Genomic DNA, 17365 nt, shown 5'->3' with positions numbered 1-17365 from the left:
ATGACCACAATTTAATTTTTTGTGTGTGATCTAACCCTAAATTCACGGTTTTCAGATTTTCCCCAAATGTCAGCTATAAGATCTACCTACCTGCCAAATTTCATGATTCTAGGTCAACGGGAAGTACCCTGTAGGTTTCTTGACAGACAGACAGACAGACAGACAGACAGACAGACAGACAACAAAGTGAACCTATAAGTGTTCCATTTTTCCTTTTGAGGTACGGAACCCTAAAAAACCGGCATATATAGCACTTGATATATGTAGTTATCTTACTTCGAAAATTGAAAATACGAATTATTAGTTCATGACCACATTTTAATTTTTTTGTGTGATGTCAGCCTATTCACGGTTTTCAGATTTTCCCCTTATGTCTGAGTATGAGACCTACCTACCTGCCAACTTTCATACCGTACCGTATTTTACCGTCATTACCGTATAGGTTTTCTTGACAGGCACGACAGACAGACAGACAACAAAGTGATCCTGGGTCCTTTTGAGGTACGGAACCTGAGAGCGGAGACCCGTTCTCAGTAGTGAGCCGGCGATGAGTTGATAATGATGATGAGTGCATTTTCGAGGTTAGTTTACTGCTATTTTGGAAAGCAGTTGGCAACACTGCCACAGTTCACAACAGTTAGGGCAGCACGACACTGGCAGGCGTCAAATGTTAGTATATTTGACGCAAGTAGCCCTAAATTAGCCCTATTTTTTGATGGGTTCCCAAGGAGTCACACTCAAACGTGTCACAGTATGACTCGTCGGGAATTCATCGAAAATTTTCTCCCATCGAGTTACACTGTTACTAGGTATTATCAATTTTTTATTATTATTACTATTTATAATAGACCAAGCAGCTTTTGATAATGCGTCTATATCAGAAGTGCTTCGAGTTTTCCAAATGTTTGTCTAATATCTATTCTTGAACTGGTTAACAGAACTTGACACAACCACACCCTTAGGCAATTTATTCCATACGTGAACAACTCTGTTGGTCAGAAAGTGTTTTAATGGATTTGATGATGGCAATTGATATTGTAGCTTCATATCATGTAGTTGCAACGTTTTTATCCATTAGAATTCCCAACGAGTCACACTGTTAGTCTAGTGTGACACGTTAGGAAGAAAAAAATATATCTAGAGAATCACATTTATTTATTTGAGTGGGCAATGATGATGGCTTTATGATTTCACGTCACCAAAGTCTAATGTTTGCCATCATCGATTCAGGATCGAACCGCGAGTTCCCTCACTCTAGTTCACTCTGACAATGAGTCAGAGAGGTCGTCACGGTAGTTATTGAACGGGACAGTGTTTTGGGTACCCTGCGGCACTGGCGCCGCGCCAAGCGAGCGAGCCGGCAACGCACTGCGTCTGTCAACCTTTTTTCGTCAATTATTTCTATTTAAGAAAGCGTATTTTTGTACGCGAGAAAAATGAAAAGTCATACCATCTGATTCGTCCTACCTATAGGGGTTATATATGTAAATCACTCTCCATATTATAAATGCGAAAGTGTCTGTTGGTTTTTCCTTCAATCACGTCGCAACGGATCGACGTGATTTTTTGCATAGCTATAGTTTAAGACCAGCCCCCCGATTGTGTAAGAAAAACGTATTCATCGTTATCGTAATCGTCAAAATTCTGCCCTTTGATTGGTTGATTCGCTGTTTACCTTTTTTCACAGCCAATCAAAGGCTTTTGTTTTTATTTTATGTACTTAGATTAAAATATGGCTAACATGTACATAGGTATAAAAGCCGTTAAATAAATAAAGAAAAAAAATCCGGCTTAAATTCTTAATGGTGTGTGAGTCAGTCAGTCACCTTTTCCGTTTATATATTTAGATTAGAATTAGAATAATACCCTCAATAGCTCAACGGTTAAAGGTGCGGACGGAAATTTGAAAGGTCGCCGGTTCAAACCCCACCCGTTGCACTATTCTCGTACCTACTCCTAGCACAAGCTTCACGCTTAATTGGAGAGGAAAAGGGAATGTTAGTCAAAGGCCATGGCTAATATTCTTTAACAAAACCGGCCAAGTGCGAGTCAGGCTCGCGCAACGAGGGTTCCGTACTACAGTCGGATTTTTTCGTCATTTTGCACGATAATGCAAAAACAATGATGCATAAAAATAAATAAAAATCTGTTTTAGAATGTACAAGTAAAGCCCTTTCACATGATACCCCACTTGGTATAGTTGTCTTACTTTGAAAGTTGAAAATAGCAATATTTGTTCATGACCACAATTTAATTTTTTTTTGTGGCATTTAACAACAAATTCACGATTTTCAGATTTTTCCCCAAATGTCTGCTATAAGACCTACCTTCCTGCCAAATTTCATGATTATAGGTCAACGGGAAGTACCCTGTAGGTTTCTTGACAGACAGACAGACAGACATACAACAAAGTGATCCTATAAGGGTTCCGTTTTTCCTTTTGAGGTACGGAACCCTACAAATCAAAGAGTTCTCACGGAATTAAATTGGACGTATGAAATTGCGGGCATCGTTCGGCAGCTAGTAAATAATTCAGTGGCGTGCAGCTCATAGAGGCATAAACGCACTGCTTACCCTCATTGTAATAAATCAATGCTTATTTTTCATTTTAACCTACCGCAAAGTTAGTTCATAGTTCATACCTAAATGCATACCCTGGCTTGAACTCCAGTGCACGCCACGCTAGTAATCTAAATATAAAAAAAAAAAAAGAATCGTCGATAAAAATTAATGTACCTATGCATACGTACATAGTTAATTTTATTTATTTTGGGAGTTCTCCATAATGTTCTCAAAGGTGTGTGAACTAGGTCAGAGTGGCGAACTATTCCCAATCTGAGAGGAGACCCGTACTCTGTAGTCATGGGTTGATCATGATGATGATGACTGTACATATAGATTAGTAATTAACAGATAGATTCACTTAACGATTCAAAAGCACTTATAAAAGTTTATTTGAATAGAAAACTTTTGTATTTCTATTTACCAACTGTTACTATGTTTACATCCCGACCAATCAAGCGCGAAACGTCTAATAAACAAACGCACAAACATACCTATAAATATAGACATATATATTATGCGAAAATTGCGTGATATAAACAGATTAAAAATAGATTATTTGGACATCATCCAATGTTAACTTCTCCCAGCTGATCAGTAGTATGATGAAACTCTAAACAATAATACATGGTTTGTTAAGGCCCAGTATGATGAAACTCTAAACAATAATACATGGTTTGTTAAGGCCCAGTATGATGAAACTCTTAAACAATAATACATGGTTTGTTGAGGTGGAAGACACGGTCTGCCCGCGAAATTCAAATTTAATTTGATTTTTCACAATTGGTAAACTAATGCGACAAAGTAGGCTTATGGCATTCGAATTGAGCCCCTAGCAATATCATCTTCACAGGGTTTTATAAAAATCTTTACTTGAAAGTGTCCAGTTTAAGAAATTAGTCAATGGTACTGACTCTGAGCACAACCTAATTTTAGAGTATTCGCATACTCTTCGTACTAATGTAAAATGAAAAGGACATATGCAGTTTGACAGTTTCAAATTAATTTTTAGATGGTAAAACCCGTGAATTTAGCGCACAATCGCGAGCCTACTGTTTAAATTTGTAGCGTGCACTAAAATTTTCAGTCTTTAAATGTAAAGTTCATGTTGTGTCCCTTTTTAGCATTGTTCAAAAGAAAAGGATGCAGATACTCTAAATTAAGTTTAGAGAAAGACAACGGAATCGGTGTCAATATATTATGAATGCGACAAGATAACGTTATCAATCAGTAACGGACGCATCTAATTGGCTTTTAATTGGAATACAAATAAAAATAAAGGGGTTTCGACATTTACTTCTTATGTTGAACGCTATTGATTTATTAGTTTACCAAACAACTAGCTAATGCCCGCGACTTCGTCCGAGTGGAATTAGGTTTTTAAAAATTCCCTTGGAACTCTACGATTTTCCGGGATAAAATACTTTTAAGGAGCCGGGGAAGGACATAGGCTACTGCCTATGTCCTTCCCCGGTATGCAATCTATCTCTGTACCAAATTTCGTCAAAATCGGTTGAACAGATGGGCCGTGAAAGGCTACCAAACAGACCGACAGACAAATTCACTTTCGCATTTATAATATTAGTATGGACTAGCTTATGCTCGCGACTTCGTCCGCGTGGACTACACAAATTTCAAACCCCTATTTCACCCCCTTAAGGGTTGAGTTTTCAAAAATCCTTTCTTAGCGGATGTCTACCTCATAATGACTATCTGCATGCCAAATTTCAGCCCGATCCGTCCAGTAGTCTGAGCTGTGCGTTGATAGATCAGTCAGTCAGTCAATCCTTTTATATATTTAGAAGAAGAAGATTTAGATTAGTGTGCATGATAGGTTAGTTTACTCCCAACATTTGCAATATAGTCTCCTAGGCTACAATAGCGGGTGTAGCCCTCTCCATTAGGGTTGCCCCTTCGCTAATGTCAAGGACGCCCTCGTGGATATTGGCACGGAGGGGTTGAGCAGATGCACTTCGTTAGCCCTTTGAGGGTTCCCGGAAAGGTTCGCTAGTGTGCATTGTACCTAAGTTTGTAGGCGTTGGCAATTTCGCAGTTACTATTCCTCTCTATAGTACTATTCCTCTCTAGTGTAATAGGTGTTAGACTAAGGGACAGAATAAAGCTACAAGATATAAAGGGAAAAACAAAATTTAAAAATGTAGAAAAAGTAGTAAAACAATTAAAATATAGATGGTCAGGGCACATGATAAGAAATAACGTAGAAAAATGGTCCAAAAAAGTTCTAGAATGGTACCCCAGAAACAAAAAGAGAAGAAAGAAGGGGGAGACAATTTAAAAGGTGGGAGGACGACATAAGAAACTTGTTTGGTGGTATGTGGACAAGGTGGCGATGAGTTGATCATCGTCATGATCATGCCGGCTCACTACAGAGCACGGGTCTCCTCTCACAGTGAGAAGGGTTTTGGACAGAGTCTACCAAGCTGGCCATGTGCGGATTGGCACACTACACACACTGTTGAGGACATTTTGGAGAACTCGCAGGCATGCAGGTTTCCTCACGATGTTTTTCTTCACCGTTACAGCAAATGATATTTAATTGCTTAAAACGCACATAGCTCCGAAAAGTCCCGGGATCGAACCCCGGAGCCCAAGAATAGGAGGCTGACGTGTTACTCAATAGACTTTCATCACATCATCGCTTTAATCGACCTACTTCATCATCATCAACCAATAGACGTCCACTGACTGACATAGGTCTCTTGTAGGGACTTCCACACGCCACGGTCTTGGGCCGCCGCCGCCATCCAGCGGCTCCCTGCGACTCGTCTGATGTCGTCCGTCCACCTAGTGGGGGGTCTTCCAACGCTGCGAGGTCGCCATTCCAGCACCTTGGGACCCCAACGTCTATCGGTTGTACGAACTATACATAGTTCGTATACCTACTTGGGTACGGTTAATTATATTTTAATCACCAAGTTCCCCTCCCGAAGGTCGCGTGACGTCACACAGGCGTTGACATCCAAGTGACGTCATGTTGGATACGCGCCAGTACGATAATTTCACTCATATGTCATACTAGAGTGAAATGTTGTGCCTCTCCGATGTATCGACTCTCCTTATACTATACCACAGCCCCCGCGCTTACCCGGTGCGGGCGAGCGCGCGTGACGTGCGGGTGGTGTGCGGGGCGACCCTCCGCCTCATACCCCGATTGCCATCTATAAATTTTACTTGTTATATGAAGCGATTTGCCTCTTAATTAGGGTTCCTTAGCGAAATGGCAAAAAAACGGAACCCTTAAATAGATTTGTCATGTCTGTGTGTCTGTCTGTTGTAGTACGGAACCCTCAGTGCGCGAATCTGATTCGCACTTGACCGGTTTTTTAGGGTTCCGTACCTCAAAAGGAAAAACGGAACCCTTATAGGATCACTTTGTTGTCTGTCTATCGGTCTGTCAAGAAATCTACAGGGTACTTCCCGTTGACCTAGAATCTTGAAATTTGGCAGGTAGGTAGGTATTTTTTTATTTTTTTATTCAGATACAAGCCCTTGACTGCAATCTCACCTGGTGGTAAGTGATGATGCAGTCTAAGATGATAGCGGGCTAACCTGGAAGGGGTATGGCAGTTTTTTTTATTAAACCCATACCCCTTTGGTTTCTACACGGCATCGTACCGGAACGCTAAATCGCTTGGCGGCACGGCTTTGCCGGTAAGGGTGGTAACTAGCCACGGCCGAAGCCTCCCACCAGACCAGACCAGAAATTTAGAAATTATAAAATTCCAAACCCCTGCCAGGAATCGAACCCGGGACCTCCCACTATTAAGACCACAGCGCTCACCACTGCGCCAGGGAGGTCGTCTAGATATAGTCGTCTTATAGCAGACATTCGGGGAAATCAAAACTATTGTAATATGCATAAAAAAAAAAATCTGTTTTAGAATGTAGGTACAGGTAAAGTTCTTTCAAATGATACCCTACTTGGTACTTGGAAAATTGAAAATATTAATTATTTGTATTTGAGGTACGGAACCCTAACCTTTAGGGTTCCGTAACCCACCCAGGGTTGTAGCGCTTTGTTGGTGATGTTGATTAAATATAATTGGTTACATAGTAGTTGTCAGAACAAAGATTGAAATGCCTCGCTCTTATCAAAAGTAAGTCATTAATCTTTACAAATGAACTGATAAACATTGCATTCCATCCAATCTAACGCCAGAGTTTCACAGCAACAGTATGACGATCGCAATCACCTCTTATCTATATCATCATGATCAACCCATCGCCGGCTCACTACAGAGCACGGGTCTCCTCTCAGAGTAAGAAGGGACTATCTTATATCTATATTATTCGTACTAATATTATAAATGCGAAAGTCTGTCTGTCTGCCTGCTAGCTTTTCCCGGCCCATCCGTACAACTAATTTGGATGAAATTTGGTACAGAGATAGCTTGCATCCGGGGAAGGACATAGGCTACTTTTTATCCCGGAAAATCAAAGAATTCCCACGGGATTTTTAAAAACCTAAATCCACGCGGACGAAGTCGCGGGCATCATCTAGTTGGCTATAATGGACAGTTACAGCAAAAATCATCATCATCAACGACGTCCACTGCTGGACATAGGTCTCTTGAAGTGACTTCCACGCGCCACGGTCTTGCGCCGACACGCGCCGCCTGAATCCCGCGCAACTCGCTTGATGTCGTCTATCCACGTATAGCCCGTACAAAATGACTCCTCACGCGCCATTTTAACTCTATGGGTCAATTGTCGTGTCAAAAACACGGTTCACCTTTAAAATAAAGGACTAAAATCGTACTTTTGACTTGAAATTTGTCACAAAAAGTTAAAATGGCGCGTGAGGAGTTTAATTTTACAGTACGTTGCCGAAATTAATGTACATCGACCTTTAGAAGGAGATAGCAGATTTGTAGAGCGTTGTCTCTGTCGTCTAGACCGATAAAACGTCATATAGGTACGAGTGACAGAGACAACGCTCTACAAATCCGAAATGTCATTCTAAAGGCCGATGTACATTACTTTCGGCCACGTGCTGTACGCGTTATAGTAGGGAGGGGGGGTCTTCCAACGCTGCGGTTTCTTTTTAGCGTTTAACGCTGCTGTTTCTAGTACGAGGTCGCCATTCCAGCACCTTGGGACCCAAATGTCTATCGGTTTTTCAAACCAGTAAAAATAGCTACCGTAAATTCAGCCAATCACAACAATTGCGATTGTAGGAGTGTGATAAAGACAAATTTCGAGCTACTAAGTACTAACACTCGATTACTACCGTTATCAAAGATTAACTTACGTTATAAGACATTATCTAGACAAGATATCTTATTAACAAAGCCACATGTTATTGTACCAGCGGATTTGATATTTTACACTTTACGTTCATCATCATCATCGACCAAAAATAAATAAAAATAAAAATCTAAATATATAAAAAGGAAAATCTATCAACGCACAGCTCAAACTACTGGACGGATCGAGCTGAAATTTGGCATGCAGATAGCTATTATGACGTAGGGCTTTCTACCACCGTTCCGCAAGACACCGGGCGAGTTTTCACCCCTATGTCGTCAACATTCCATCTTCGCGTACGAAACGCTTTGCGTCATCATTCCTTATACGCATGGCTAGGGTCTGGAATACTCTTCCTAGATCAGTGTTTCCTGTCAATTATAATCCGGGTATCTTTAAAACAAGAGTGAATAGGCACCTCCTAGGCTAACGCGTCCCATCTTAGGCCATATCATCACTTTCCATCAGGTGTGATTGTGGTCAAGCGTGCGCCTATAACGAATAAAAAAAAAAGGCATCCGCTTAGAGAGGATTTTTGAAAATTCAGCTGCTAAGGAGGTAAAATAGGGGTTTGATGTGTGGTCCATGCGGACGAAGTCGCGAGCATAAGCTAGTCTAAATATTAAAAGGAAAAGCTGACTGACTGACTGATCTATCAACGCACAGCTCAAACTACTGGACGGATCGGGCTAAAATTTGGCGTGCAGATAGCTATTATGATGTGGACATCAGCTTAGAAAGGATTTTTGAAAATTCAACCCCGAAGGGGGTAAAATAAGGGTTTGCAAATTGTGTAGTCGACGCGGACGAAGTCGCGGCCATAAGCTAGTAAATAAATAAATGATTATAATTATGAACCTATCACCGGCAATGAACCCGTGTCTCTCAGAATGAGAATCTACCACGCTGGCCAAGTGTGGATTGACAGACTTCACAGCGGTAAGTCACTGCCATTTCAAAATAAACTGCGCCCAAGGCTAATATTGTGGCTAATTCCTTTGTACACAATCTCTAAACTAAACTAAAATATCACGTCTAAATCTATTGCTATCCCTTTCATAATGTTGCTTGCGGAAAAGGAAAGCACTAGATATAGACCTGTTAATTTAGTTTAGTTTAGAGATTGTGTACTAGCGAATCGGCCCCATTGTTTACCATCCAGAGGGGATCACAGTCGTAGTAGCCTGCCATCGATTTTCCCGCCCGCCCTGTTTCAAGGGCACAACGTTAATGTTAAGTACGGAAAGTGGGATAGACGCTGACAGACAGACGACGCGAACGGACGGAACAGAACGGGCGGACGACCTACCACCTCCCATTGCCCCTCCAACCTCACGGTTATATGGGCCGAACGCGGGAGGACGACTGTTTGGTAGGTACTTGCTCTGGAGTCTTGGCGTGCTTCGGACGGACGGACGGACGGACAGCAGTGGCTAAAGTAATAGAGTCCCGTTGGTACCTTTCGGGTACGGAACGGAGCCATGACAAAGAGTCGTCATTGCCATGTCTACATAAACTGCGCCCAAGGCTAATATTGTTTACCATCCAGAAGGGATCACAGTCGCAGGTAGCCAGCCATCGATTTTCCCGCCCGCCCTGTTTCAAGGGCACATTTTTTAAGGTCAAGTACGGAAAGTGGGATAGACGTACGACGTAACACTGGCTAATTCGGCTGTATACAATCTTTAAACTAAACCAGCTAGGTGATTCGATAACTCAGTGTCTAACACTGAATGATAGCCACTAAGGTTGGTGGGTTCTACATTGCTGCTTCACTGGGTGGGATTAAAATATTTTTCCGTAGAAAACCTTCAACGGATTAAAAAATTAGCTCGATGGCTATCATTCAGTGTTAGACACTGAGTTAGCGAATCACCCCGCGCAGGTCCTATTACAGTTAGGCTCCGCTGTCTATCCGTCTGTCTGTCTATATCTCACGAACGTAATAGGTAGAGAGTCGAAATTTTCACAGATTGCGTATTTCTATTGCCGCTATAACAAAAAACCGGCCAAGTGCAAGTAAGGCTCGCGCAACGAGGGTTTCGTACTACAGTCGTATTTTTTCGACATTTTGCACGATAATTCAAAAGCTATGATGCATAAAAATAAATAAAAATCTGTTTTAGAATGCACAGGTGAAGACCTTTCATATTATGATACCCCACTTGATATAGTTATCTTACTTCGAAAATTGAAAACTACCTACTTATTAGTTTATGACCACAATTAAATTTTTTTGTGTGATATAACCACAAATTCACGGTTTTCAGATTTTTCCCCTAATGTCAGCTACAACACCTAACTACATGCCAAATTTCATGATTCTAGGTCAACGGGAAGTACCCTGTAGGTTTCTTGACAGACAGACAGACAACAAAGTGATCCTATAAGGGTTCCGTTTTTCCTTTTGAGGTACGGAACCCTAAAAATTATAAACTCAAAATGGCCGCCACGTAAATAAAAAATAAATAAAATAGATACAAGATGATAGTACGGGAGTTTACTGAACTCTAGTCCCCTTTTAATTATAAACATTAATTACACTATGAACCTATCGTGTTGTATTAGATATAGTTAGTACATAGTACTACTAGATATAGTTAGTACATAATGTGCACGTAGGTGATGTAGGTCAAGTGCAAAGAATCGATATCTGCCAACGACGCGAATCATATAGGAATCGAGATAAAGTCGCCAGTACTGTTGTACACAATCTCTTAAGGCGAGTCACCGAGGCTAAGCGGAAAAAACTGGTTTGCTAGATCAAATGTTTTAGGTATTTACTATTAAATAATGGCCTTGCTAAAAATATACAATATACCTAAAGATATTGTCTAAAGAGTGTGCTACTTTGATACACAATAGGAAGTACTTCACTCGATCAAATAAAATCTTGAAATAAGCCGAAATAAAAGTCTAAAACGAATTATTTAATACTAAAATTTCTGACTTGGCAAATAATTTTTATATGGAATTATTTGTCTTTAAGTACTACAGAGAACCTGCTAAATTTTGGTTTTCAACAGGACTTCTATAATTTATTAAACTCAAATTTAACGTTTGAAACACAGAATTTGAACGTTTTGCCAAGCGGTTTACTTCAAAGCCGCGCTGCCCGCCTCGGTGACTCGTCTTAACTAAATTAAGGTGGAAGACACGGTCTGACCGCGAAACTCGAAATTTAATTTGGTTTTACGCAATTGATAAACTAATGCGACAAAGTAGGCTTATGGCATTCAAATTGAGCCCCTAGCAATATCTTAACAGACTTAATTAAAAATCTTTACTTGAAAGTGTCCAGTTTAAGAATATCGTCAAATGAGTTTGAACTCTAATTTGCCGCAATAAAAAATAGCCTATGTCCTTCCCTGGGATTAGCTAACTCTGTACCAAATTTCATCAAAATCGGTTGAACGGATGGGCCGTGAAAGGCTAGCAGACAGACAGACAGACACACTTTCGCATTTATAATATTAGTATGGATTAGCATTGAGGCATACAGATTAAAGACCTAGTTAGCTGAATAAGTAGATAGATATAATCTAGCATAACTAGATAAAAGCGTTTGACCCGTACACGCGGCAGGCTTGCCTTACGTGATAGAATTCTTGATAAATAGGATAATTAACTAATATGGCAGTTAAATGAAATTTACACATCTAAGGATGGAAACAACTAGTCCGGATTATTGTACGCCCTAGACAATGTACGCCCGTGTAAAAGTGCCATTCCGTGCCGCGGTAGTAGAATGCATTCATCGGGTCAAAAGTCTCAACGCGCGTCAGTTTAGGTTGCGTTACAGTTTACAACAGTTAGGGAACTTCTAACAAAACGTCGAGGCTTCGACGTCACTTGTAAGCGTCAAATATTAGTACATTTGACGCAGGTAGCCCTAAAGTAGCCTTATTTTACGTCATAAAGAATAAGTATAACTTTCACGGATACAAAAGTTGTTTTATTACCGCACCAGTAGCACAATTAAATAAATCAACTTTATCGCTCTAGTTGCGTAACCAAGTAAATTCCTTAAACAAGTAATCAACAAAAAATAATTAATTTGTCAAGAGCACTCTGCACGAAAGGCTAATGTACCCCACCGACGGAAATGTTACGCAAGACGAATATATCACAAGACAAGCAGTATATCGAATGAAAGTAAAATATTATGAAATCGCATAATTGTGAAGTATCAAGGTCTACACTCAAGCATTTTTTTGGTGTCGCGATATTTAACGCACAACGCACACCTACAGAGAAGAGCGGAGATGAGGCGAAGCGCGCCTGCCAGAAAAATGAGTGTAATATTTTTCAGGGTTTATGTGAGTTTCTTTATTCCACCAAAATTTCTAAATCCTTACATCATCCCGAGTGACACTGGCTATAATTTTTTTGATAAAATTATAAATGCAATATAATTGAAAAAAAAAACTACTTTGGTAGAAATACAAATTGTTATATTTAATAACTAGCTTATGCTCGCGACTGCGTCTGCGTGGACTTTCGCACATAATATTCTAAACCTATATTTAACCCCCTTAGAGGTTGAATTTTCAAAAATCCTTTTTCTCTTCAATAAGAGCTATCTGCATGTCACATTTCAGCCCGATCCGTCCAGTAGTTTGAGCTGTGCGTTGATAGATAGAGTCAGTCAGTCACCTTTTCCTTTTATATATTCAATATCTAGCTGATGCCCGCATCTTCGTCCGCGAGGGAAAAAAAATATCTCCTCACGCAACATTTTAACTCTATGGGCCGACTGTCATTTCAAAAGTATGGTTCACCTTTAAAATAAGGACCAAAAATCGTACTTTTGACATGAAATTTGACAAAAAAAGTTAAAATGGCGCGTGAGGAGTTAAATATTACGCGTTATAAACATATTTTTGTATTACGTTGCCAATAAGATCTTAAGTTATATCCGTTGTAACTAATGCTTATGCAATGCGAGTCAATAATCTATATTGATTGAATGATAATGATATAATCACTCATAATACACTATGACTAAGGTATAATTATATTATAGGTATACAATGAACCAAAAGCTTAATCCATACTAATATTATAAATGCGAAAGTGTGTCTGTCTGTCTGCTAGCTTTTCACGGCTCAACCGTTCAACCGATTTTGACGAAATTTGGTACAGAGATAGCTTGCATCCCCGGGAAGGACATAAGTTACTTATTATCCCGGAAAAACAAAGAGTTCCCACGGGATTTTTAAAAACTAAATCCACGCGGTCGAAGTCACGGGCATTCTCTAGTTTGCTATAATTCGCTGAAACAGGTCGAATCTGTATGATGTAACATGCAGCATGCGAAATGTACCGCCCGCCCTCCTATGCTAACCATGCAGGAAAATTCAGCTACCAGGCAAGCCGGATATACCGAATAGATACATCTCCTGAGGATGCTCCGGTGTTGGGGCCAAACGTGTGTAGAGTCTGTTTTGGGATTTGTGTGGTGCTGCGTGGTGGTGGTGTGTATTGCTTGCCTGGTAGCTACTTTTTCCTGCATGGTTAGCAGTGGGAGGGCAGTCGGTGCATTTCGCATGCTGTATGCTGCATCATACAGATTCGACCTATTTCAGCGGATTATAGCAAATTAAGCTTTAGGTTCATTGTATATCATGGACTTCCGCAAAATAACGCCTGCTTCTATACAACAATATATTACAGGTGATTGAAGATTAAATGGTCACATGCACCTTAAGCTCTAGGCCTCAGATATCTGCAGACTATGCTAGGAATCTGTCGGGACTGATGCACATAATATCACGTAAACATCGTATACCCTGAGGATGTTACTTCAATTCCAGTCAAGAAGGTGCTGCTGTATTTGGAGGCCACAGGATTTGACGGCCACAGAATAGATCGGAGACGGTCGCAGTGACACAGGAATTCAAGAACCTGCATTGCCCCAAAGTATAAGAAGAAGCTGTGATAGCCTAGTGGTTAGGACGTCCGCCTTCTAATCAGATGTCGGGGGTTCGATCCCGGGCACGCACCTTTTAACTTTTCAGAGCTATGTGCATTTTAATTAATTAAATATCACTTGCTTTAACGGTAAAGGAAAACATTGTGAGGAAACCGGCATGCCTGAGAGTTCTCAAAGGTGTGTAAAGTCTACTAAACTGCACATGGCCAGCGTGGTAGACTATGGCCAAAACCCTTCTCACTCTGAGAGGAGACCCGCGCTCTGTAGTGAGCCGGTGATGGGTTGATCATGATGTAATATGTACGTAAGTTTATTTATTTTTATGTATGTAAGTTTCAAAGTTCTTTTTGGCTTTTATATGAATTTATTTTGTACACGGGCAGGTATAATAATAATACTTATTAAGTATTAATGGGTCTGAATAAGCAACTGTTATTTGTTATTTGATAATAATGTATTTTTTTTCATTTAACAATAAAGAAATTTGTATTTGAATTTGTAATGTTTACACCATATTATTGTCATATACACATAGAATGTAAATGAATCCTACCAATAGGATCCCTGTGATTCAAGATAGGATAGCTACAATCATAGCTGATAGAAAGTAAGAGTGATCTCTAGGTTGGAGCGCATTAACCTCTAAGGTGCCTGCTCACTTTTGCCTTGAAAAAGTCTATGCTGAGGTAAAAAGGCAGCCTTAACCAATTTGCTTATGGTGGTGTTGACAAGCTAGCATTGTTATGTTTATGTTTACGTGTCTTTAGTCTAATGAGTATAAGACTCACCTGCCAAGGGTTAACTTTAGGTATTGGGGCCTCCACAAACTTCTTGGGCTGGTCTTCCGCTTGCTGCTGGTCTGTGGTTGGCTGGGGGTCGTTGTTAGGCTGAGGGACCTTGTGGGGCCGCGGCGGAGCCCTACGCTCGCGCTCGCGGCGGCTTTTGGCCGGACGGCGCGCGTGCGAGATGACGGGCACGAAGCCCTCCTCCTCCTCGTCGTCCGGCCGCGGCGGCGCGTCCGCCACCTCCTCGGAGGCCTCGATGTTTTCGATGTTCTCCTTGTTGCTGTCCCCGCCTCGGAAGTTCAGCACCGACGCGTACGAGGGCCCCGCGCCCTCCGACACTCGCGCGGCCATGCCGCTCTCTACGTTATGTAAGCCCGGGCGCGCGCTCCGCGCCGACATAGGATCACGAGCGCGCGGCCATGCCTCTTAGCAAGACGGCATGGTGCGGGTTGAACCCACGAAATTCACTTATTACACCACACAGAGGTCGAACTGTACTCCACAATGTTATGTCTAGACTAGTTTCACCGAACTATAATAGAAACAAATATGCGCACAGTACAAAATTCACACCAGACTGACCCTGGATCGACCGTATTTACATCGAAAAAATTCACTTCCGTCGTCTCGTTCCAACTTTTTACGCACACCCGACGGTCCGGACGCACCGTGGCGATCGATTACGTGCACAAATATCACTGAAAATGACCTTTTCGACCTGGAAATAACTAAAGAACCATAGTTTGTTCACAATTCACACATGTGGTCGGACGCCCAAAAAGGTATTTTCCGCAACACAGACGGATCTCGCGGAAGGCTGTGACTTCTAATTTTACAGGAGGACATTTTGTCACCAGATGGCGTTGAAACATCACTGACAGCGAGCGCGTTCAAATTAAAAGCTCGAAAAATCTAATTTTTAGAAAAACTAGCCCGTAACTTAAGTTTTCTCATACATGTGTACATCATTCAGTCAGTTTTTGAGGTGTGCATGTGCAATAAAAGGCGTATTAATTTAAATTTAGTATACTTTTGCCAGAACTTTTCTCTTAATTGCGAACGCAGCGACTGTAAAAATCATATTTCATTCTTATTTCTTGGCGACCTTGCAAATTTTGTAAATGTAACCTATTCAAGTGGTTAATTCTGTAAAGTAGACGGAAATGGAATTGGAAAAATAATTTAAGTTACCAAGAAAAGGTAAATTTTGCTTAGAAAATAGGAAAATGTATTTCACGTATTCACAGCCAAATGTTATTTTTAATCTATTATCAAGTTATTGTCTATGGCTCGATACACGTTGCAACACTAAACAATCGTTCAGAAATTCATATTGTTTTAATCCTTTTTCAATAAAACCTTTTTAATCTACCGTGATTTTATTAGTATTCTATGTAGGTAGTTAGTTATGTATTAAACTGTGGGTAACTTTAATAAATAACAAACCTGACATTGGCTAATCTGTGTAAAGCCAAACAAAAAAAAAAAAAAAAAACTGTGGGTACTGGTTCCCTGTATATTATAATACTCTTTGGTACTGGGTAACTCACACTCAGGTGGGTATCCGACGAACCATCCTGCAAATCGTCGATTTTTGGTCTTTTTGGCCGGGCGAAGGAGATGCAAGAGTAATTTTCTCCCGCAGGGAGTATGCGATTGGTTGATCAGTCGCCAATTTGTTTCCCACTACGCGCCAATTTTCCCCTACTAACCGCTACTTCCTCAAATGGTTGGCCGGTCATTGTATTTACGAATTACGTTGTATTTACTTACTTGTATCTACTTACTCCTCATACTAACTCGTTTTTCAAATCGCCTCATTTGGTGTGGCTTGCGAAAAGTTGCGATGGTTTAGTTTAGAACTCTAGAAGCATCGATGTCTAGAAGGCAATATTTTAGCTTTGATAACTTGCTAAAGTGTCTTCCATAATTATTGTGACGGAAAAATCAAACCTTTCCAAAACTTATTCAAGTCTTGGATAAGTCTAGATTTGCTGCCAAACTATTTGCTGCAGTTTTCTTCATTTTACGAAGAAATCGCAGCTTTTACATGTCGTTTTTAATTCTTGGACTAATGAAAGTGAAGTTATATAAAACAATTTATGTATTAATAAACAAAAGCACATTAAACATATATTATTAAAGTGAAGATATATAAAACAATTTATGTATTAATAAACAAAAGCACATTAAACATATATTATTATCTTATAGCTAAATAAATAGGTACAATAAGAATATCAAACCCCTTAGTCCTTACAGTACGCGGCAGAAAGTAACGTACATTGGCCTTTAGAAGGAGATAACAGATTTGTAGAGCGTTGTCTCTGTCGTTGAGACCGATAAAATGTCATATACAGTGCGACAAGGCTATCTTGGCGCGTGGCGAATCAGAACTAACATTGCCGTCGAGTGTCCCCTTTGTTCTTGTTTGAATATTCAAAGCCTTTGTTCTCCAACAGCACCCCCCTGTCAATGTCATTCAAGTGCCAAGAGAGCCTCTTGTCGTACTGTAGGTATTAATGACAGAGACAACGCTCTACAAAGCAGAAATGACATTACTTTCTGCCGCGTAGGTACTGTACCAAATTGTTCATGGATACGTGTTTTCTGGATTAGTTGGACAATACATTCCCAGGAAGTTCCGACAATTTCTACAATAATGGTAGACGTCTTTACAAGACCGTAATAAATATGGCAATGGGGCACATATCCAGCAACACAGCAAACATAGTATGCAAGCACATAAGTGAGTGCAAAGGGTTATTTTGCTTGCCACGATAGTCATCCCTGTGTAACCACAATCAGGACAAAC

At 40.5% G+C, this 17365-nt stretch overlaps 1 protein-coding gene across 3 annotated transcripts in view; it reads right to left on the bottom strand.

Moving 5' to 3' along the window:
* The window catches only part of larp (La related protein), a 104781-nt gene extending 89415 nt beyond the window's left edge, over positions 1-15366 (bottom strand). For all 3 annotated transcript variants that reach the window (XM_034983166.2, XM_034983167.2, XM_034983168.2), the window contains exon 1: positions 14554-15366. In XM_034983166.2, coding sequence (XP_034839057.1) covers positions 14554-14949 — 396 coding nt within the window. In that variant the 5' untranslated portion in view covers positions 14950-15366. The remainder of the gene's footprint in view (positions 1-14553) is intronic.
* Positions 15367-17365: the final 1999 nt, after the last annotated feature.

The sequence above is a fragment of the Maniola hyperantus genome, chromosome 28 (genome assembly GCF_902806685.2).
Source record: "Maniola hyperantus chromosome 28, iAphHyp1.2, whole genome shotgun sequence".
NCBI classification, from domain to species: domain Eukaryota; kingdom Metazoa; phylum Arthropoda; class Insecta; order Lepidoptera; family Nymphalidae; genus Maniola; species Maniola hyperantus.
Note: the sequence above shows the minus strand (reverse complement) of the source record. Positions and strands in the feature narration are given on the sequence as shown.